This window comes from Salminus brasiliensis, chromosome 18, assembly GCF_030463535.1.
Source record: "Salminus brasiliensis chromosome 18, fSalBra1.hap2, whole genome shotgun sequence".
Taxonomy (NCBI): Eukaryota; Metazoa; Chordata; class Actinopteri; order Characiformes; family Bryconidae; genus Salminus; species Salminus brasiliensis.
In genome coordinates this window covers 5,791,349-5,814,602 of record NC_132895.1, presented here as the reverse complement: position 1 = coordinate 5,814,602, position 23,254 = coordinate 5,791,349, and the positions used below count along the sequence as shown (strand labels likewise).

The following is a 23,254-nucleotide window of genomic DNA, read 5'->3' as shown; positions in this document are numbered from 1 at the left end:
TATTTCAGACCGGACTCGTCCTCTATCATGCCATACACAGAGTGCCACTGTTTAAAGCAGCCGTGCTGAAATCTTATTATACGCACCCCATTTCACTCCCTCCCACAGCGCCATGCTGAAGTATTAATATAACCCTGGCCCTAGGGGCATCACAGTGGTGGGCTGTATGTGAGTGTATGAGTGTTAGGATGATTTAGCCATATGTGGTTTGTGTATGCGTACACACACACACACACACACTCCTGCCTGCACATTTAATTGTTGTGTATGTTGAAAAAGCACCAGTTTGTCAGGATTTTTTAAGACACACTCGCCTGCTTGCATCTAAAACCTCATCCAATCGCTTCAGGGCTGCTGGCTGAAGGAGCACTCTGAGCTTAGCTTTGAGTAGGCGCTAAACAGACAATGCTGCCTTATGGAATTTGGATTTTCTGAACATTCAACGCGTTGTTTGACAATCAAGTGGATTAAGTTTTCTCTCAGTTTGGATTAAAAGTGCTGGTTCTTGCTTTCTGTAAGACGATTCTTCTGGGCTAAAAGGCACCGGCCCATTTTAACAGATTTTAAAGGAATATTCTAGCATTTTTCCACCTAATCTCCTCTCCTGCATCGGTAGCATACTTTCAATTATTATAGACTATATAGTCAATCTATTTCTCTATATTTAGTAAAATAAAAGAAACAAACACTGTTGACACTGTTAACAGCCTGTCTGCAACTCTGGGCCCGGACTTCCGCTTTCCTGCATATTTTGGTGTTTTTCCTGCTCCCAGCACAGCTCATCCACCTGATAAGCCATTAATCTGAGTGTGTTCAAGCACTTTAAATACTGGTCAAAAGTATTAGAACACCCAAAAACAATTTTGTACTCCATTTGCAGTGCTGTATGGCCCAGACAAGCCTGATTTGCTTATTTATATGCCATCTTAGCAATGACTTTCTTACTGACACTCCAGCGGTCAAACCTGCAGCTCTAGGTCTTCTCTTCACAGCTGAACCTGAGACTTGCTCCAGTGTTAAGCTTTGCTGCTATAAGGTGTTGACATGCGAGCCCTCAGAAGTTCGTGTTCTGATGCTGTTGTGGATTCGAGTCTGTCAAATGAATACCTGAGTGTGTTGAACAGACTGTGGTAGTGCACTCTCTACCACAGTCTGTTCAACACACTCAGTTCATCACGGCTTTGTAAATTGGAGCTGCAGGTTTGACAGTAAGAGAGTCCAATAAAATAAAATCATATTAAATGGATGTCACGGTTCGTCACCGGACAGAAACCAAACAAGCAAAGCTTACTAAATAAACACAAAAATCCCATAAACAGGCCAAATCTACAAACCGTGAACTGACATGGACGTGAGCACAACAGGAACATCTTCCCACATACACACACAAGACCAGACAAAGGACGACTAAAACAAAGGGGTACTTATACAGACAAGAGACTCACGAGGAACACCTGGGACAAGGGGGCGTGGCTACAAAAGAGACACTAGTGGAACACTAATGGACAGGCGGGGCTAGAGCAGACAAGACGCAAACAGAGCCATGTGCTTGGGAGAACCAAACAAAGGCAGACATGACAACAGGGGCAGGCATGACACGAGACCATATTGAATTAAATTCAGATTTTTGTTATACTAATACTAATATTACTATTTTTATATTTTAATATAGTTGTTTTTTATTCTTTTGTGTAAGAACAAGTTACAGTTATTGTTTGATAATCATCCATGTGCAATAGATTAATTTGAATAGTGCTGAAAGAACCACACAGCATTAAGGATTTAGTAAGATATCAAAACAAGCTTGATTCCAGTATGAATATTGTTTGAATCTGTTTATCTCTGCAGCAAAGAGTTCGTTTGTCTCTGAAACAGGACCATAATTGGATAATTAAGATGTGCACAATATTTATAATGATATGAAATTCATATAATGTCTTGTATCTAATTCAGCAGCTGTTACAGAGTAATAATTAAATATGCCATAATTACTGAATTAAAGGAGCTGAAAACTCAGGGGACACATTGGAGAACATCGGCTTTTAGTCATGTGCTTTTTCTAGGACAACTACAATACACTGTGCCGGGACCGGTTTATAAATGACCTCCATACTGCACAGCGTTTGGGAGTTCAGCAGTACGTTCTTTGCCCCACAGGAGTTAGTGAGTCACTCAACAGACCGACCGGAGAGACAGCAGCTAAAGGAGGCCCTGGAAGCCATGCAGGTAAGAGCTGCTCTTAGACTGACCTCTACACACTCATATGTCATACCACCCCTGCCACACACAGGTGTGAGTGTGTGTAATCTGAACATTTTGAATGACTTAAGATACGGAAGGCCTGGAAGGCATGCCGGTTTGATTTGAAGTCTGTGTGCTTCTCTGCTTTTGCTTCTGCTGCCTTTGAAGGACCTTGCCATGTACATCAATGAAGTCAAAAGGGACAATGAGACCTTGAAGAAAATCAGTGAATTCCAGAGCTCGATAGAAAATCTGGTAAGAGCCTGCTTTCCCATTTGTCATTAGCCATACCTGTTGTAACCCTTTAACAGGCGGTGTAATTGCAACATTTTTTTTGTGATTAAATTGCTATAAGAACACAATACTCACCAAAACCCATCTTTGGCTGTTTGACCCGATTCCCCTTATTGAGTGTGTAATCATGTAATCGTTCTACACCCCCTAAAAATGATCTTTTTATTGAATAGCGGAAATGTGCCAGTAAAAGGTGTTTCTGTGTGCTCAAAATGTATTAAAAATGTGTGTGACCGCTCGGTTGAGTTGCCCAGTTAGAGTAAGCAGAATTGGATAATTTTGCTAAATTCATTGCAAGGCTGAACTATATGTTTTACCTTCAGATTAGCAGATCTTTAAAGCCATTTACTCTTTACATAGTAACTTATGAGTTAGTAGTACTCATTATTTGAGCCATAGCCATTAAAGCTGAGCCCCATTATAGAACACTGTGTATTGAATAGCTATAGCTACAGCTAACTAGATAGGCTATGAGGCTGTAATTGAATGGACAGACATATATATTCATGTTTTATTTAGCACAGTAAACATGTTAGTTGTAATACTTGTTAGTTCATGCCTATAGTTACCCTAACTGGGCTAGTCAACCAGGTGGTTGACTAGTGTGTCCACTTCCTGAATGGGTCATCAGAAGAAGAAAATGAGTTGCTAAATGATGATACAGGAACACAATTTTACCAAAAATATATACAAATGAATTTCTTAAGGGTTAATGTGTCAAGTAAAGGATTATTGTATGGGTGATCGTCACTTTCTCTGGACCATTCTCCACAATGTTTGCTTCACCCAGTGCCTCATTTGCTGTGATTGTTCACTGTAATAAATAGTTAACTCCTCTAAAGCGTGAGCACGCAGAGGACAGGCTTTAATTCCGTGTTAAATTATCTCATGTCACCAGTGTGTGTGGGTGGCAGTGCGTAGTGAGGAGGCGAGTGCTTGTCTTTTTTTTTTCCCCCGTCTCTCCCTGTACAAAGGGAGTAGAGACTGTTCTTGATAACAGAGGAGGCTGGTGTGGGGCTTTTCTACAAAGTTAATGAAGTTGGACAGTGTGGGCTGTAGTCATTGCACAAAGTTGACTTGATTAGCGAGATATAAGACTGCATTCTGGTCTGTTTTGGATGGTTGGTTTATGTTACATCGCCATGAAATGTGAAACTCTTGACTGTTCCAGGTAGCAAGTTGTGGCTTTTCCAGGAAGAATGAGAAATTATAGCAACATTGTCTCTCTCTGTGTGTGTCTGTGTTCGTCTCCACTGCAGCAAGTGAAACTGGAGGAGTATGGGAGGCCAAAGATAGACGGAGAACTGAAAGTCTGCTCAATAGTTAACCGGACCAAACAGGATAGGTAAGTTGGAGGCCTTGCAATCTAGAGTATAACAACTGAATTCAATTCAGAGCACCAAATGCCTCAATCAAAAACTGTCAAGGTAGTATCTTGGCCACCTGAAGACTCTTGGCCAGCTCTCAGACTGAATGTCTTACAATGGATATGGTAGTCATAAAATTTGGCACATTAGTTTGTCTGTTTCTTGCAGGGCCAGACACAACCCTGCTGATTGAAGTAGTCTCTGATTGGGGTTTCAGTTGGGGAAGGTGTGTGGCGAATGTTGATTTGAAGTGGCTCTAGGATAACACAGACTGGAAACGGTGCATCTGGCCACACACCAGTGTCTGATAATTTGATTGGACCTCATGGATCATAAAGAGTGAATGGTTACCCTTGATAGAGATACTTGTCCCTAAGGCGTGTGCTAACTGTGCTCACCTTGGATTCTTTGTAATAACAGACATGACTAACCGATGTGTTCCACCATGATCAAGCTCTGCTGTCCATTTCACTGATACCCAAGTGTGGTTGAATTGAGGGCCTTGAATTATGTATGATGAGCCACAGAGAACTTCTGCTTCCCTTGCTGCATTAACCCCTGTTAGTATGAGCAGAGATGTATAGTAAGGAAGTAGAACTAAATCACTACTGTGCTGTACAGTCAGATTTATTTGTATAGTGCTTTTTACAACTGTTGTCGTCACAAAGCAGCTTTACATAATTAGTAATTAATAAAAGACAGAGACAAAGAAGAAAGAAGAGATAACGTAAGACATGAAGGATCAAAGACCCCCCAGTGAGCAAGCCAACGGCGACAGTGGCAAGGAAAAACTCCTTCAGAGCTGGAGGAAGAAACCTTGGGAGGAACCAAGACTCACAAGGGGGACCCGACCTGTCCTCCTCTGATCAGAACTATTTAAACATTATTGATAAATCATCAGGCTAGAGTGCTACATGGCGCTGTCACCGAGTTTGATGAAGCCGCCTTAACATTGAGCAGATCAGGCGATCGTGCCGTGAGCGAGCATGCTGCCGTTCTTCCTCTCACTCCGCTGCTGCAGTGAGGACACTACCGCTAGAGCTCTGTTAGTTTATTTCCAGATGGAGGAAGAAGAACCACCAGTAGAAACTCTGCCTTCACCTCCTTCAAATACTCATATGTGTCCGAATGGGCTGAGCTCTTTCAGCTGTAGTTGAGTTTACAGAGAGTGAAGCTCAGGGTTTGAGCTGCTCTGCTCACTGGTTTTACAGATGAAACTCTTGTATGTGGCGGGTTGAGTCAGGTCTGCTCAGCTCTCTCTCTTTTGGGCGAGTTTGTTTAGAGAGTGAACTGAAGACTCGTGTTCATGAACTCTGTCTTCTACAGTCTTGTTCTTCTACTACAGCCAGAGGAACTGAGACAGTCTCTACGTCTGAGCATTTATAATGATATAAACACTGATACTCACTTTTGACTGCTTTCTGTAAGAACTGCAGAACACAGTACTGTACTTTTACTTTCAGTACTTAAGTAGTACATTTTAGAGTAAACTACTTCCAATACTTAAGTACAAAAAATGCTGAATACTTTAGTAACTCCACTTAAGTATGGAGCTCAAAGAGCACGTCTACTCAAGTCACTCTTTTGATAGAGCACTTGTACTTCTACTCAAGTCTGAGTCTCTAGTACTTCATACATGTTTGAATATGAGCAACAAAACCCAAATTCTGACTCGTTGTCGGTTAACTTACATCGGCTCAATTCTGCTGGATCTTGAATGACCAAATTCAGACTTTTCTTTAGTTTTCTGTGTAATAATTTTGTATTTATAATTTAGATTTTGATTGTATACTACAGTGCTTTACTGGCTGCTAGGAACTGTCTGAATCCCGGCGATACCGACAAAGACGTTACTCTGCAGTATTGATGATGTTCTTGCCTTCTTCTGCTCTTAGGTACATCTTCCTGTTTGATAAAGTAGTGATCGTGTGCAAGAGAAAAGGCTACAACTACGAGCTAAAAGAGATCATTGAGCTCCAGTTTTACAAGATGTCAGATGACCCCATGAACAACAGAGACATGAAAAAGGTAGAGGATCTTCAAGCCGTTCCGTAAGCGTTAGTGGAAATGCTCTCGAGGTGTTTGAATAATATCTTGATGAGTTTTGATTGCTCTAACATGAGGCATGTGGGATTTAATGATTATATGGTGTGTGGAGAGTGCTGATGGATTGCGCTCATGTAATCTCGCCCTTGAACGTACAGCATGGTGCTTCTAATTTGAAGTAGGCCAATCATGAGTGATGCACTGCGCTCTTTTATACTCTGGAGAGTATACAGACGTGGATTTGTTGAAAATACCTTTTTTCTCAAATCTAACATACTGAAACTCTGCATGTATAGGAGATGCATGAGTAACTGGGTCTCTCTCTCTCTCTCTCTCTCTCTTTCTCTCTATCTCTCTTGGTGTTTCTTCTTGCATGCCTACCAGGCCAGTGGAAAAATGGTAAGCTGAAGCAAATCTCTGCTCATGTTCTCTTAGCTGTGTGATTTATGTATGGATCAGTGGCTGTGATTGCCTGTCTTTGCTCTGATAGTAGATTTGTGTTCTGCTGTCTTAAAAGCTACACAGCATCCCCTTATACTGTCAGACAGGAATTAGTTTTGTTTACAACAAGCTGAGGATTTGTTCCTGACTATAAAAGTTTTAACTTATATAAGTGTTGGGCTCTCCTTTCCTGATCTATAACTATTCTGCTGTGTTCATTCCACCCCCTGATGCCATGCAGTGGTCCTATGGCTTCTACCTGATCCATCTGCAGGGCAAACAAGGCTTCCAGTTTTTCTGTAAGACAGAAGACACTAAGAGAAAGTGGATGGAGCAGTTTGAGATGGCCATGTAAGCATGCAGCTCATTTCTGTAAGACTGACGGCCACTCAGGCAAACAGCTCATATACTTTTGTGGTTGCTCTCTCTGTGGACCAGGTCGAACATCAAGCCAGAACGAGCTACAGCCAACCAGCACAATTTCCAGATGCACACTTTTGAGAAGAACACCAACTGCAGGGCCTGTAAGATGCTGTTAAGGTGAGAGGAAACACACACACACTATAAAAATGGGGTAAAAGAAAAGTCACTTGAACATTGGCTGAAATCCTGTGGTTACTCACCCAGTAAAACTGCTCGAACTTCAAGCTGCACATAATTCAATGGGTTTGTGGTTTCTGTACAATAACTGCAGAACATGGACAGCACAACGTCTCTCAAAAGTGGAGCAACTACAGGTCTAGAGCATCTGCTGGCTGGTTGCAGGATGATGTGTAGCTCCGCCCATTCCCATATGTTTCAATGACAAAGGAGCCCATTTTCCACCTCTAAATTATCTTTCTGTCTCCAGTGTCTAATTCCAATAGTTCGTTTATTCTGATATATCTGTCAGCCTCTAATTGCTTTGCACATGCTCCTATACCTTTACTTGTTGTGATTTAAGTGGCAGTATCACACCTACCCAGCACAATACAGCAATCTCTGTCAAAAGTGTTGTTTCCTTACGATCACCTTAAACATGCCATTGGATGTTGAAGTTGTTTGATGTATAAATACTAAGTATGTGGCTTTGATTGGAGTGAAAAATGCTCAGATGAGGTTTTACAAGCCCGTTTACCACCCTGTTATTTTGCCTTGCAATTTCCTTTTCACAGCTCATTATTATTATTTTTTTTAATAGGCTGGTTTATGTCACCAAGATGGCATAGCATAGCTTTGTTTTTAAAAGAGAATATGGAACACACTACTCATCAAAGGTCAAAAGATCAAGATCAAAAGTTTTAGAACACTCCCATTTGTCCAGTTTTTATGGACCATAACTTCTAATGGTACAAAGTGGTCATTGAGGTAAATTAAGCTTTCAAAATTTATGAAAATAATCTACAAACCCTTTATCTGTATGCAAGCAGTGTTGAACAGACTGTGTTTCTGCTCTCATAATGGCTAGAAAAAGACACACAGGTAGAGCCTTCTTACTCTTACACTGCCCTACACCATCAGAAGACTCTTGGAAACTTAGCTTTGAGGAGAAGACCTGGAAAAAGACCTGGCAAAAATCAGGCTTGCCTGGGCCATGCAGCACTGCCAGTGAAGTAGTGGGGGGAAAAGGGGCGTTCTAAAACTTTTGAACGTTATACAGCAAGTGAGCTTTTGAGTGGAGGACATACTTACCTCTACTCACCTGAGCGTTTAAGCACGGGTGCTAAATCAGTTCAAACATTGAACCATGTGACTGCAACTGGTCTGAACTTTATCCTAGGGTCTGTCTAGAGTTGATGGGCTTTACTGACCCATATCACCCAGCAGTTCCGCAGTGACCTAAATCTCACGTTCTGCAACCAGTGAGGACCAATGGGCAATAGCATCTGTGCACAGCCAATTATAACACTGATGTGTCCAGCACGGCTGGAGCACTGCTGTTTTAACAGTGTACTGATGACTCGCAAGGAGTGCCAGCACACACAGATTGTGCGGTGTGTAGTAGGATTGATGCAGTATGCTGGGCTGTGAAAGTAGATCAGTCAGTGGTCCAACAGCCAATGGGAAATAACCATGATATGGAGTTTCTGCTTGGAAGCTGATCAGAGTTTTGAATGCAGGCCAGCTGCAATCACAGATGCTTCATTATCCATAAAACCCTCCTCATTCTCGCTCTCGATCTCTCTCTCTTGCTTACACACACACACACACAATACGTGCTGTCTCTCTCACACGCTTTCCCGTTCTCTCTTTCAGGGGGATCTTCTACCAGGGTTACTACTGTTCACGCTGTGGGGCCGGTGCCCATAAGGAGTGTTTGGAGGTCATCACCATCTGTAAAATAAGTGAGTTTCCCATATTGATCTCAGCCCTAATGAGCTGTCTGGATATCTCCTAGAATTTGCTAAAGTCACTTCCTTCTAACCATTGTTTCCTGTGTCTTTCTCTCTGTAGGTCCCCATGATTTGGTGAGTTCAATGGTCTTCCCTCATGCAGACAAAATTTACACTGAACTGATTTTCCATTTTTCCCCTACCTGCTCATTCTGTCCCATTTTGCACACTGAAGTTCACATTCAGAGCAAAGTCTACAAAGTTAAAGTTGAGACTCCCTGAAACATTAATCCAAACCATCTCCTCTATATCTGAACAGGAGCCTGGACTCCCACAGTCAGGTAAGATATTGTGTGCACCACTCTCAGCCTCTTAGCTTGCTGCTCATGTAGAAATACGGTTATGTCTTATTATAAAACATTTAGACCCTGCATGCGCCCTGCTTCAGTAGATTCTCTGAAACCTAGTTGGATGCGAGTGGACAAAGACCCGCTTTCAGTTTACTGCTGGATATTCTGTAGCTCACTGCTGCCATCTAGTGAGCAGCAATTCTGCCTGTCAGGCTAAAGAGCAAAGCGGATTTGTGGCTTTAGGATTATGGTTATCTCTCTGTGGCATGAGGGGTCACGCTATACAGGCAAGCTGGATTTTGACACATTTATTTACACTGTTTTATTGCTACAGGATAACCCCTACAAAGCACAACATGCTAACACAGTTTCTATTCAAAACATCTAGATAAAATACTTTATAGTAAGGTAATTATTACTAACTCTTGTGTTGTCTTAAGGGTCAGAACAACCAAAATGGCATGTTTATTACAGCCTGAAATGTATTAATAATAAGAATAAATAACAGTAATCTTTCATACATTAAAATGCAGCTAAATACAAATATAGCTATACAAATATACATACAATACAAAAATAGTTATAATAATATATAAATATATAGATATATGACTTTTCCTAGAGGGATCCCAACACCACCTTTATTCATACTTCCATCAAAGCTGTCCACCACCAGGGTACATAGATTGTCTGAGGATCATTTTTGACCCTTAGGACAAGAGAATTATATAAAATGTGTATGTATATATATATATATATATATATATATATATATATATATATATATATATATATATAAAAGACTACACAGATTAAAGTTAAGAGATAAGTTATTACAATATACAACACTTATTAGATGTTTGTTTGTTTGTTTGTTATTGTTTTAAGGTCCAAAAATGGTGGCTATCAGAAACTACCATGGCACCCCGGCACCCCCAGGAAAAAGCCCCCTGTCCTTCCAGACTGGGGATGTCATTGAGCTGCTAAAGGGAGACCCAGACACCTCATGGTGGGAGGTGAGCTGTCACTGTGAAATGGTCTGCAGTGTCTTAACTGTACCTACAAGCATTCTGTCCTGACTGCCACAGCTGCCACTGTTACCTAAAAAAGGGGAGAAAAACGTCTCTAGCAAGCCAGCAACTGCAGTGTTTAACTAATTAAGGAGAGGCAGGCTGAACCTACTTTAAGATGCACATTTAATGTAAACTGCATTGTAAAGAAGCTATTTGTATTTACAATCCATACAGTTGCTATATAAAAACGAAGCTGCTTTACATTATTTCATTTACTTATATCTGACTGTTCAGTCCGGATTGCTTTTGTACGAAACACAAACGTGGGCAGCCAATCAGAACAAGGTAATTTACATATAAAAAGTGCAAAAGCACAGTCATTAAAAAGCAGAGTAGTGAAATAAGATGAACTCCATTTGAACTTTTGCCAATAATGCTGATGTGTTTCTCAGGGAAGGCTAATTCAGACCCTGAAGACTGGCTATTTCCCCAGTTCCTGTGTGAAGCCATGTATAGACCCTAAGGTGGGTCAGCCAGACCTCATGACAAGATACACTTATTCTGATTGCAAAAACATGTTACTGAGTTTCTCTTGGCCTCTCTCTGCCTTTCCCCCCTAGCCTTTTCTATCCTGTCCAAGCCGTCAGTCCTCAAGAGAGACGGATTATTGTGTTTATCCATGGTATGCCCCTTTTTTCCTTATCCTTCGGTATATTGTTTGGTAATATTGATTTTACTGTTTGTTTTCCTGAACATGGTAGTAGACTCAGATGAAGGGCAGAAGGTGTAATTAAAACTACTCTTGGAACTTTTGACCTCACTAAAATTAATCAAAAACGAATGCATTTATGACTTGAATCAATACTGATGATTGATTAACTTGAACTATATGCAAGTCACATCTTTCTATCATGCCCTTACTCGTATAGACGGCCTGCAATGATGAATGAGCGGTTAGTAGGTTGAATAAAATGAGGGTGCATGGATCTGCATTGTGTGTTTTTGTCCCCTTTCTTAACAAAAATGGCAACTTTACTGGAGGAGGAAGAAACCTCCTAAACTTTCAATGGAAGTGAATGTAAAAAGATCTGTGACGTAGCGGCCATGAAATGCAGCCTAGGTTTTGGGACTTAGGTTTTTGTGTGACAGTTTTGTGATGATTAATTTGTGTATATGCTCTACAGGTTTGCCGGGAACATGGAAAGGCAGCAAGCTGATAACCTCCTGAAGTCTCACAGTAGCGGCACATACCTGATCAGAGAGCGGACCGCAGAGGCAGAGCGCTTCGCCATCAGCATCAAGTAAGTGGCCAAAGTTTTTGTTGAAGTTTTCTCACTGTACTTTTAATACGTTTGTGAAAGCTTTCTAAACTACACTTTTCTCGACTAGGTTTAATGATGAAGTAAAACACATTAAAGTCATAGAGAAAGACAACTGGATTCACATCACAGAGGCCAAGAAGTTCGAAAGCCTTCTGGTAAGAGAGCTCAACTGCTAAATTCCAGCATATCCAGCTGTGTACTACAAGCAGGCCGCTGGAGTTGCTTTAAGGCATGGTACATATGCATGTGCTTGTGTTTGTCCTAACAGGAGCTGGTTGAGTATTATCAGTCTCACTCACTGAAAGAGAGCTTTAAGCTGTTGGACACAACGTTACGATATCCATACAAGTCCAGAGAGCGCACAAATTCCCGTGCCAGTACCCGCTCTCCAGGTAAACACCAACGTCGGTCTATCTTCTCTTTCCTGCTCTGTCTTTCCCTTTTTCTGGCTATTTAACCCCTGGCAGCCCTCTCTCCTGCTTAGTTGCTCGTACTTTCTGATTAAATTGGTGGACCAGTTTAGCTCTTGGTTTGCATGTTTTTTTCATTTGAATTTCATATCTACCAAAATGACCAGCCTGACCAAGCTAGTCAACCAGCACGACCAAGGTGGTCGTCCAGTATGACCTGCTTAACAACCAGCTTAGTCAAGGTAGTCATGCTGATAGACTAGATAGACCAATCTCATATGGAAACATATGCTAGAGTTAGAGTTTAACCAGCAGGATTACCAGCATAGAGTATGTTTTCTCCTGAATTTCCAGCTTTCAACCACCTTGACAATCAGAGAACAGCTTAGACCTTAGATAATGTGTATTGGAAAAAAACCTGGAAATATAATATGTATGAGGATACAGGAGTTACGCTTCAAAATATTGTGATGAATGTCGATTGGAAAACTGTCATAGTAAAAAACACCCTCATCTGCATAAAATCTGAGTAAAAGAAAAGTTGGCTTTTTATCCATTCAGAAAAGTGGGTTCTGAAGACAACACTGCTATCTAGTGGTTAAAGTTAAAACACAACACCAAATGAACCTCTGCCTGCAACTAATCTTTAAATGTAAACTATTTGATAAAAATCAATACTGTGGGCTCTGAGTGTCTCAGCGGGCTAATGCGCCACCACCCAGGGGTTGCTGGTTCAAAACCTAAGCCATGACGCTTTGTCATCAGCGGTCAGAGTCCGATCGCTCATAGGTGATGTTGGCCGGCACAGCTGTCTGTTAGCTGGTGTGGTGGAGCTAGGGTCCTGCCACTTTTCCACAAGCATTTCAGCTGCCCAGCAGTGCTACATCGGCAGCTGTTTAAAGAGAGGCAGTGACTGGCTTTGCATGATCAGAGGAGACATGTGTTAAGTCTTTAGCCTCTTAGTGTCGGAAGCATTGCTAGTGCTAGGGGGAGCTAAGAACAGGTAGGTTAACTGGCAGAACAAAATTGACAAAACAAAAAAGAAAAATTAATACTATATTTGAGAAATTATGCAAAACATAATATTGTGATACTTTGATATATCTGTATTTTCTTACACGCCTACTTAGACCACTTGAAAGCAGCAGCTACCAGCAGAAGCAGGTCTAAGGCTGAACTGTTCAGCAGGGTTGACACACTCCAAATGAAACAGATCTCAGCAGCTGGTCACGCCCCCCACATGCTGCACACCACGCCCCCTACCATTTCACCTGTCAATCAACCCATGGCTTGCATGACCAGGAGCCACCCCTCCTGATTGAGGCTCTGGTTTTTGGCTGCAGGGGGAGTCTACTGCTCTGCCAGCTGAATGACTCTGTTTAACACATGCACCATTAGATCTGTTCTAAATGATTTTTGCCACCCTCTGGCCAAAAGCCCGCCAAGCCGCCTTTGTTCACCTTCCAGCCAAGCCTGACTGGCCCTCATAGAGGCCTTTATCGAAACACATGGCTGTGAAAAGGAGAAAAGACAATGCACGTCTGTTGGTGAGGGAGGAACTGAGGAGAGGGCTGCTGTAAGGAAAAGGTCAGCAGCTTGTGTCCAGTTCAGTCAGACTATTAACACATTATCCAGGCAGGAAGCTTCCATCCTTATTTCTGCAGTGTGATTCTGTAAAGCTTCAGGCAAAAGAACAGACTTTGTTATATAAACAAAACATGTTAATGGATGTTTAAGGTCATGTTACAGTGGAAATCCTAATGTGCTTTAACTGAGCTTTCTTTTTTTACTCCTTTTCTCCTCTCGTCTCCTATTTTCTCTTCTCTTGTCCTCTCTTCTGTTTTCTCCTCCCTACTTTTCTCCTCTTCTCCTATCTTCTCTTCTCTACGTCATGTCCTAGCAGCCTCCTGTGCTTCCTACAACTTCTCCTTCCTCAGTCCTCAGGGCCTCAACTTCTCCTCTCAAAGTTCTGCTCCCTTCTGGTCAGGTACTGCTAAACGTCTGTGTCTTGCTTTTGCTCTCTCTCTCTCTCTCTCTCTCTCTCTCCCTCCCTCCATGTCCTATCTATTGTTGTAATTCTCATTGTCTCTTGCCCAGACTTTTTTCATCCTTTTGCTCCATACTCATTCTCTCCATGGCCACCTGATCTCAGCTCTGGCTCCTGTATTACATTACAGTATTGCAACTCCAATCCAATAATGTAACCGTTATCTATTGTATCTCCGTTTGCTGCATGCAGTCCATCCACACCTCACACCTGGTCCCTAGACCACTCCTATATATTTTTTGTATATGTCTCTCTTTCCTTTTGTTGATTAATCTGCTGTGGGTTTGTGCAGTATTCACACCCAGAGTGGTCAGCACAGCAGTGGCCAGATACAACTTTGCAGCTCGAGACATGAGGGAACTGTCTTTGAGAGAAGGAGACATTGTCAAAATCTACAGCAAGATTGGAGGAGACCAGGGTTGGTGGAAAGGCGAGGCGAACGGAAGGGTAAGAGGCATCCAAGAGGGAGAATATAGATAAGGAATTAAGTCATGGCTGGGAGCCAGTGCATGCGGTGCCCCCAACACCAGTGAGGGCGGACCAACACGCAATTACTGGGATTGGAACCAGTGATCCTCTGATCATTGTGACAGCACCTTCATAAAATACCAAATATTTTTTAAAAAAGGACTGAACACTTATACACTCGTACTACATATGATTATATGTTTATTTTGCATTATATCTGATAAATTACCATCACTACAGTTGGCCCATCTACAGACCTCTCCGGGTGTGTAGATGGCTCTCTTTCCCCACATCACTTCAGTGTGATGCTGGTCGGCACAGATCAGAGCTGGGTACCCGGTGCTTTTCTCTGAGCACGTTGGTTGCCCAGCGACGTTGCATCCCCCGCAGTTCAAAGAGGTGGTGGCAGCAGTGTCTGGATCATTACATGTAATAGTGGGACAGTATTAATGAGTGGATTGATTATTTGGCTATATTAAATAGGGGAGGAAAACTGGGTTTGAAAAAATGTACTTGAGTAATTTCAAACCTAGAAATCTGTATGTAGTTTTCTGGTGCATGCAGTGCATCAATAATCAGATATAGATAGCAACATAGATAACATGACAGTGTATTACATTTGTATGTATATAATATTTACTAAAGGTAATTAATTATAATATATATTACACTGTTGCAGAGATCATTAACTCAAATTTGTATTAAATATGATACACTTAGACTTAACTTTGACTTTTTTATTTAGTTAACAGTGACAGTACACATGAATCAGCTTTATTTACTAATGTAAACATGTTAGATTTAACCAAATGTCTTATTTCCATCCTCAGTCGAGGTTCAGTTCTTGTGAAGCTGTTCTCAGACTGGGAAGCCTTTTGTTTTTAGCATCAGTGAATGAAGGCTGCTGTGTTCCTGGTTTCAGATCGGCTGGTTCCCTTCGACGTACGTTGACGAAGAAGGTGTGCAGTGAGACTGTGATGACGTGGTTTCTCTCCAATCAAATCACCCTCCCGTCCACAGCCCTCCAACAGAGGACTCATGGTTTCCGTGGAAACACATCGTGGAATACTTTTTTCGTTTTGTTTTGTTTTTTTTGTTTTTTTTGCTGGAAGCTGAATTTTACCGTGAATATTTTTGTTCTCCTGTTTCTTCGTTCTACATGTTCGACTCTGCTTTCCCCACCCCCTTCTTTTTTTCTTTGGATCATGTGATCTCTGTGAAGAAAACTGGATGGATCCATCCCTGTTCCTTTCTGAGGGGCTGCTGGAGAAAATGTGAACAGGCCAGAACTTTGCCTTGGACAAGCCAAACCTTCAGCTTTTTGTTGTTGTTTTTTGTAAAGATAGTTATGAAGATTTCTGTGGCCAACAGGAAGAGCTGAGGGTGGGCATGTATAGATAATTTATTCAAGAGAAGTATCTATAAAAGAGTGATGGAAGTTTATTGTTAAGGACGTAGATGGAACAAGGAGAAGATGCACTTTGCGTTCCTTTACAGAGAGAACTTGCCTTAGTGGTTATACTAATGCCTTGTGGGCTGACAGGAGTGTTAAACGTGGAAACATGCTATGTGGAAATTGTTTCACTCACACACACACACACACACACACACACACACACACTCACCTCTGCCCTGTACAGAAAAAATGGTGCCTTTGAAGTGCAATCCCTGTTCTCAGACCACTCTCATACAGGTGCTTCCCGACCCCGGAGTCAGACAAAAAGACAGTCAGCCCTTCAGGCCACGGAGCAGCTGAGAGGCCCTGAATGACTGTAATTACACAACCCAAACAAATCAGTCCTAACACAATAGAGGACCGCCATCTGCGTGCACTGGAGCCGTCCACAAATGTCTCCAACTGCACTCCAATACAGTGTCTGGACCATGAAGACAGTATGAGGAGCACCAGGCAGAACTGACACCTCTTCAACTCTCTTCAACGCTTGGATCTGTAGTGCCTGCTAATGGATACTGTGGTCCACCTGCTTACAGAAGGGAGTGACTGATTGGTTGGTGAAATCAAGGGCAAAAACAGCATTTTTTTATGGCTAAACACATTAGTTCGAATATCCACCAGATTGAATCACATCAATTAGCAAAACACAGGATTTCTTTTTAATTATTGCAGTTTATCATTGTACAGTATCTTGCCTTATTGATTGGTTGACACATGGTGCTGCAGTGGTATATTTTTAATCTTTGGGTTTATGGCAGGATTTTCCATGCAGTTGCTGTGAATTCGGAGCCCCCTGCTTTACCTGCGAGCCTCAGCCATCAAGTGCACTTTATCTGTGAAATGGGACAGACAGGCCTGAAGAGGAAATAAAAGGTTCTCATGTCAGGAGATCAGAAGTGTTTATAATGGACTGACTGCTCCTCTGACCCTGTCAAATTCCAAACACCATCTCTTGGGACTCCTAAACGTCAAGCGACCAACTGGTGTGTCTTTATTTCCTCTAGTGGAGAAGGAGTTTACCACCCTTTCCCTTCACTTGCCAGGGTTGTCCTCCTTGAGCCTGTCACTACTCTAAATACCTGCAGACTCCTTTCTTCCTAGGTGCACTGATGTTATGTTGGTCCTCCATATAATCTACTGAAAACTGTTACATGTTGCTGTGGTCCATCAACCAAGACTGACAATATTTCACAGAAGCTAAAAGATGGATGGTGTCTGTCTGTCGAATGAGAAACATTCACTGGCCAGCTTCAGGCCCGGGCAGAGCTCTTAACAGTGATGGAGGTGAAGACCTCTGCCGTAAGCCCGGGCTGGCCAAGGGGATTCCTTGCTGTTTGTGTAGTGGACAGAAATCCATTGCATGTGGTCATAGATATTATAACTCTTGTCAATGATCCAAAAAAAAAAAACAATTGTGTACTTTTTTGAATGGTCAATTATTTCCAAACTGAGGTCTATAATGAAATAAATATTTCTTCTTTTGTCTAACTGTGGGTGGTTCATTATTGGTGTTTCCATCCATCCATCTTATCTGTATCCTTCTGATTGTTTTTCCCGTTCTCTCCCCAATTTAGATCGCCAATTACCCAACCCTTACGTATTCTCTCCCTCCCCCCCCTCCTCACACGCAACACACCTGACACTAGTGAGGGCGAGACCAACACAAGCCCCCTCCGACACGTGTGCAGCTAGCCACACCTCTTTTTCAAACTGGCAACCAATGCACCTGGAGGGAAGCTCCGTATACCCGGCTCTGACGCACCGGCTAACTGACGGCCAGCGCCGCACTAGAATGATGTGGAGGAGGGGGAACACCATCTACCCACCCTAGAAAGAGCAAGGCCAATTGTGCTCTCTCTCGAGGCCATGGCTGTTCGAGGCCCTCTGATCACAGTGACAGCGCCTTAGTCCGCTGGACCACCCGGGACCATCTTATCTGTATCTTACTGGGCCATTATGGGTCTGGAGCCTACCTGGGCCCTGTCCCATTACTTGCACTTGCACCCTCGCACCTTTCGTTTGCATGTGCCCGCTAGGCGTGCAAGGCTGTAGATTGACCCATTTCCTTTCATTACCCCAACAGGGGTACTCACTGGCACCCCCCCAGCACAAAACTGGAGAAAATTAAACTCCAAGTGTGAGAGGAACCCGTCATCTTTTTCTTTATTAAGATTAAAATGGTTTTGAGGGTCACATATCTGAAAAGTTAGGAGAAAAGGACTGTTTGACTTGCCGTAGTGGGAGCTCTGAGTGGTCCAGCGGACTAAGGCGCTGCCGCTATTCTCCGATGGCTCGCATCCCGGGTCATGCAGCTTGCCATCAGTTAGCCTTGCTCTCTCAGGGTAGGTTGATAGCACTTCCTCCCCATATCACTCCTAGTGTGATGTTGGTCAGCACAGGTGTCTGGAGATCTGGTGCTTGAAATAACAATTAAAAAGCACTGCTGTGAGAATTTGATTGCATTCAGCGACAAGAGTGTTAGTGAATAGTCACAACCCTAGCTCATCCCTAACACTCCACCTCACCCCAAAAGTATTGGATGGAGCACCAGCCATCATTCCAGAGAACACAGTGCTTCCACTGCTCCACAGCTCAATGCTGGGGGGCTTTATACCCTCTCTAGCCCACACCTTTTTCATGTTTATCTGCTCATAAGAGTCCTATTCTATTAGCAGTACTTCTCTACAGGAACTAGATAAGCTATGTGTGTGCATTTGCACATCAGTGTCAGTAGCTGAATGCATTCATTAGAAAGGGTGTCTACAAACATACAATATAGTGGACATAAAGTGTATATTGGGCCAGTTCCAATGGTGCAAGTACTTGCTCTGGCCACAAGAGGGAGCTACATGACTAAGCCATCCCTCCACTCTGTGATCCAGGGATTCAGGCCAGCTTCTTTAGCTCTCTCTGTGCATTTTACGTTTAGTCAGTTCTAAGTTTCAGGAGTAAATGCACCTCAATTCCCCACAGCTGCATCTTATCCTCAGTGAAGAACAGCGGTGATTTCCTGGAGTCTGTGCTGACCTTCCAGTGGAAGGCCTATGGGCTGGTTTTCTGGACCAAGCAGGGTTTGAACCTTTCAGTGTGAGATTTCTGTCAGCTGAGAACTTGTGTATGTCTAGATTCAGCCTGTGTTGCAGAGGCGGTCTTTATGACATTAGTCCGGGCACATCATCCATCACAGAGACAATATCAGGCAGTTGATGAATGGTTAGGCAGGAAGAAGTCTAATGATGGGCTGTTGCAGTACATTTTCAGGGAGCCGTTTCTAAGGGGGTTGTGGCTGCCTTCTTTAAGTGTTTTAAGTGGTACAGGACTGATTAGTTCAATTACCAAACTCCTTAATCAAACCCTAATTCTACTGAAACCCAGACTCCGATATCCCTGCTGTTTAACCCTCTAAAGCCTTCTGACCAATTATTTTATTTAAAAAGCATAACAGAATTAAATAACATGCATATATTGTATTTTGTAACATATTTGATACAGTTATTGCTCACATCAGTTCTTGTTTTTTTTAACCAACCACTGTTAACCTCTTTTTTATGAGTCTATTAGTATCTTTAACTTTTTACTCATTTCAAACTTCTGAAAAGCTGTGTGTATTTTTCTGGTGCGTACAGTGCACAGATATTCCACTAGGGGGCACCAAGAATCTATTATTTTATTCATATTATTTAATATAATTCTATTCAGAATCAGAATCAGAATTATTATTTTATATATATTATATTATTATATTATTTATTATATATTGTTATTTATATTTTATATAGCAGTCTCAAAAACACATGTATCAAATACACTCTGTCCAAATGTACATTTATCTCATTTACACCCGTTGCTGACATTTGTGCAAATGCACACAAACAGCTTGTCTAGTCCTATGCCAGGCGTGGGCTAGAGGGGTATAAACCCCCCAGTATTGATCTGTGGAGCAGTGGAACTGTGTTCTCTGGAATGATGGATGGTGCTCCATCCAGTACTTCTGGGATGAGGTAGGGTGGTGATCATACACCATCCTGACCTCACAAAACTCGACACGGTGCCTTATGGTGTGTCTTATGGCCTATTGTAATGGGACAGGCTGAGCCGTAGCAGACGTCACCGTTTCTGTCTGATGTGTGTAATATTCTAGCTGATCTGAGCTTTCACTGCTGAAAAAATGAGCAGCAGGTTGATCAAACCGGCTGGGTTTGTGACTCATGTAAGGCATAATGGAGAGCTGTTTGACTCACTTGCCTTTTCTGACCCTCGGTTAGTCAGCAAACTAAGATTAATTGACAATTATCTGAGCTGTTCAGTAGATAATGTGTGATTTGTCCTGCACCAATCAAAACAGGCTCTCCATCTCCCTTGGCAAGATGATAGGCCAATGGCCAGCCCAAAATCTAGCAGCCTGAGACTAAAGGTGCCCTTGCGTAGGCTGGTAACTAAGAGATATCGCTGCTGTCTTGACTCCGTTTTTGCTGTATTTCACGTTCTGACATACGCTATATGTCCAAATGTTTGTGGACACTCCTTGTAATGAATGCATTCAGTGACTTGAATTTGCATTTGTACAATTTTGGATTATTAACAATTATTAATAACTAGTTTTTAAGTCTCAAGATATCCTTAACTTTCAATGGAAGTTAAAGTATGAAGATTTTAATCCAAGTCATTTTGGAGTATTTCTATTCTGTTCATCATACAATCTGTCTAAAAAGACTGCTAAATTCAAATTACACTATATGGACAGAAGTATTGGGACACCTACTCATTCAGTGTTTCTTCTGAAATCAGGGGTATTAAAGAGAGTTGATCCTGCTTTTGTTGGAGTAACTGTCTCTACTGTCCAGGGAAGAAGACTTTACTCAATTTTTGGAGAAGCATTTCTGTGAGGATCTGATTGCATTTACCATTCCAGAGAGCACAGTTCCACTGCTCCACAGCTCAGTGCTGGGAGGCTTCATACCATTTCAGCCCTTGTCTGGTATTGGGCATGGTGTCAATAGGTTACATTTAATTTAGCCAAAGCTTTTATCCACAGTATCTGAGGTGCTTCACCTTTTTTTACTCAGAACATAAGCTAGTTCTAAAAGCTAAAATCCATAAGATACCTCAAGCTAGATGCTGCCAAATACTAAACTCAATGTGGACACCCGGACAAACAATACCCAACATACCCTGAACATCAGGCAAAGTGGAACTGTGTTCTCTGGAATGATGGTTGGAGCTCCATCCAATACTTTTGTGAGGAGTTGGAGAGTTTGGAGGCGTTGGGGAATTTGGGTGACCATGGAGTGGAGTGGAGTTGAAGTGGTGAGCATTCAACATCCTGACCTCTCTAATGCTCTTGTTGCTGAATGCAGCAAATCTAGTAGAAATCCTTCTTCCCTGGACAGAAGAGACAGTTACTCCAACAAAAGCAGGATAAACTACCTATAAAATACCCTTGCTTTTAGAAGGAACAATAAACGAACAGGTGTCTCAATACTTTTGTCCATATAGTGTAAACTGAATATGGCAGGCCTTGTTTACATTATTTTCAGACTTCATGATGAATCGACCAATAGAAAAGCTTTAAAATGACTTCCACTGAAAGTTAACAAGGATACCAAGTTTTTGCATTACAGCCATGATATCATGAGGCTTAAAACCTCATTATTAAGGGTTGTTAATGAACCAAAACTCTAAAGACTATTTCACTATATGCTCATTAAAAGATGAAATATTTGTATAACGATTGTGTAAATCCTTCCAGAGAGCTCCTGTCAGTCCCTATATTTGACTGGACTTCATAAAATCTACATACCAAATACTAAACCCATTTAAAGTCCAGACTCCAATCGAATAACAGGAATTAGTAATGGTCTGTTTAGGACGGATTTTGCCCACAATTCCCATATTCTAAAAGCAAACCTGAGTCAACGTGCTAACGGAAATGTGTTGTGAAGAAAGGCTGAAGGTTGATCAAAGAGCTGAGGGATGTGTCTGTCATGGCTGTACCTCATTCCACATGTCTTTGTTCCACACGTATCAAAGCCCTCCTCAGTGATGGTGCCAGGGGCCTCCTGGGTAAACCGAGGCTGTCTGATAGCGTGAGCTGCTGTTAGCTGATGTGGATCTGCTGTGCCGTATTTCCTGAAGGAGCCTAAAAGCTCCACACACATGCTGAATCCACAACAGCTCCCTGCTGCTCTGTAGGTCTTACAGAGGTGAAGCCCGTCTTTTCTTCCTGAGCCAGGTTCTGAATTAGAGTAAACAGAGAGCCATGCATGGAGTTCAGCATCACACCAACTCCCTGTTCCCTACAGACTCAATTAATATCTGGGGTAAAAGTGAGAGACCTGGGCAAGGTCCCAGGTATACCTGTAGTTGTAGCCACAATGTACTGCCTCCACTGCAGTGAAACAACCACCACCATACTTCACAGTTGGTTCAGCGTTCTTGGGGTTGAATGTCTCACCTTACCTCCTCCAGAAATGTACCTCTCTTCTGACCATGAAATCTTTCCTCCAGAGGGCTTTTCTTTTCCCATGTGGTCGACTGGAAAACCTTACACTCTTAATCTTAATCCAAAAACTAAACTGTCCTTAACCCTCAGGTTATGGTCTAAACTAAACCTCAATCCTAAACCTCACCCCAACTCTTATTCATAACCTTAACCTCAATCCAAAAACTAAACACTCACTCAACCTCAGCCCTAACTCTAAACATAACTCTTATTCTAACCTTAAACTCAACCCAAAACTAAACTTAACCCTAAAACTCACTCATTCACCCTTAACCTCAGCCTAAAAACTAAACCTAACATTCATTCAACCTTAATCCAGAAACTAAAGCTACACTTAGAAACACTTATTCTAACCTTATTACTCAACCCAAAACCCGAAATTAACTCAAAAACTAAACCTAGCCCTAAACCCAACACTCATTCAACCTTAACCTCAACCTAAACCTAGCCCTAAACCCAACACTCATTCAACCTAAACCTAGCCCTAAACCCAACCCAAAAACTAAACCTAGCCCTAAACCCAACACTCATTGACCCTTAACCTCAACCTATACCTAGCCCTAAACCCAACACTCATTCAACCTAAACCTAGCCCTAAACCCAACCAAAAAAACTAAACCTAGCCCTAAACCCAACACTCATTCACCCTTAACCTCAACTTAAACCTAGTCCTAAACCCAACACTCATTCAACCTTAACCTCAACCTAAACCTAGCCCTAAACCCAACACTCATTCAACCTTAACCTCAACCTAAACCTAGCCCTAAACCCAACACTCATTCAACCTTAACCTCAACCTAAACCTAGCCCTAAACCCAACACTCATTCAACCTTAACCTCAACCTAAACCTAGCCCTAAACCCAACCCAAAAACTAAACCTAGCCCTAAACCCAACACTCATTCACCCTTAACCTCCGCCTAAAACCTAAACCTAGCCCTAAATCTAACACCACCCAACACCAGGGTTGAGTAGTAATGGATTAG

The 23,254-nt window shown here is 42.1% G+C and overlaps 1 protein-coding gene across 8 annotated transcripts in view; it reads left to right on the top strand.

Annotated features, from left to right (window-relative positions):
- Nucleotides 1-17,214, top strand: part of vav2 (vav 2 guanine nucleotide exchange factor) — a 230,445-nt gene extending 213,231 nt beyond the window's left edge. For 2 of the 8 annotated variants that reach the window (XM_072662691.1, XM_072662689.1), the window contains 19 exons: nucleotides 2,158-2,226; nucleotides 2,410-2,496; nucleotides 3,795-3,880; nucleotides 5,798-5,930; nucleotides 6,333-6,347; nucleotides 6,631-6,740; nucleotides 6,828-6,929; nucleotides 8,625-8,713; nucleotides 8,823-8,836; nucleotides 9,021-9,042; nucleotides 9,940-10,067; nucleotides 10,517-10,588; nucleotides 10,685-10,746; nucleotides 11,249-11,365; nucleotides 11,454-11,541; nucleotides 11,655-11,778; nucleotides 13,697-13,783; nucleotides 14,136-14,290; nucleotides 15,234-17,214. In XM_072662691.1, the coding sequence (XP_072518792.1) occupies nucleotides 2,158-2,226; nucleotides 2,410-2,496; nucleotides 3,795-3,880; nucleotides 5,798-5,930; nucleotides 6,333-6,347; nucleotides 6,631-6,740; nucleotides 6,828-6,929; nucleotides 8,625-8,713; nucleotides 8,823-8,836; nucleotides 9,021-9,042; nucleotides 9,940-10,067; nucleotides 10,517-10,588; nucleotides 10,685-10,746; nucleotides 11,249-11,365; nucleotides 11,454-11,541; nucleotides 11,655-11,778; nucleotides 13,697-13,783; nucleotides 14,136-14,290; nucleotides 15,234-15,281 (1,608 nt within the window). In that variant the 3' untranslated portion in view covers nucleotides 15,282-17,214. The remainder of the gene's footprint in view (nucleotides 1-2,157; nucleotides 2,227-2,409; nucleotides 2,497-3,794; nucleotides 3,881-5,797; nucleotides 5,931-6,332; nucleotides 6,348-6,630; nucleotides 6,741-6,827; nucleotides 6,930-8,624; nucleotides 8,714-8,822; nucleotides 8,837-9,020; nucleotides 9,043-9,939; nucleotides 10,068-10,516; nucleotides 10,589-10,684; nucleotides 10,747-11,248; nucleotides 11,366-11,453; nucleotides 11,542-11,654; nucleotides 11,779-13,696; nucleotides 13,784-14,135; nucleotides 14,291-15,233) is intronic. The other 6 variants (XM_072662693.1, XM_072662692.1, XM_072662690.1 and 3 more) reach the window with 5 other exon arrangements.
- The last annotated feature ends 6,040 nt before the right edge of the window (nucleotides 17,215-23,254 follow it).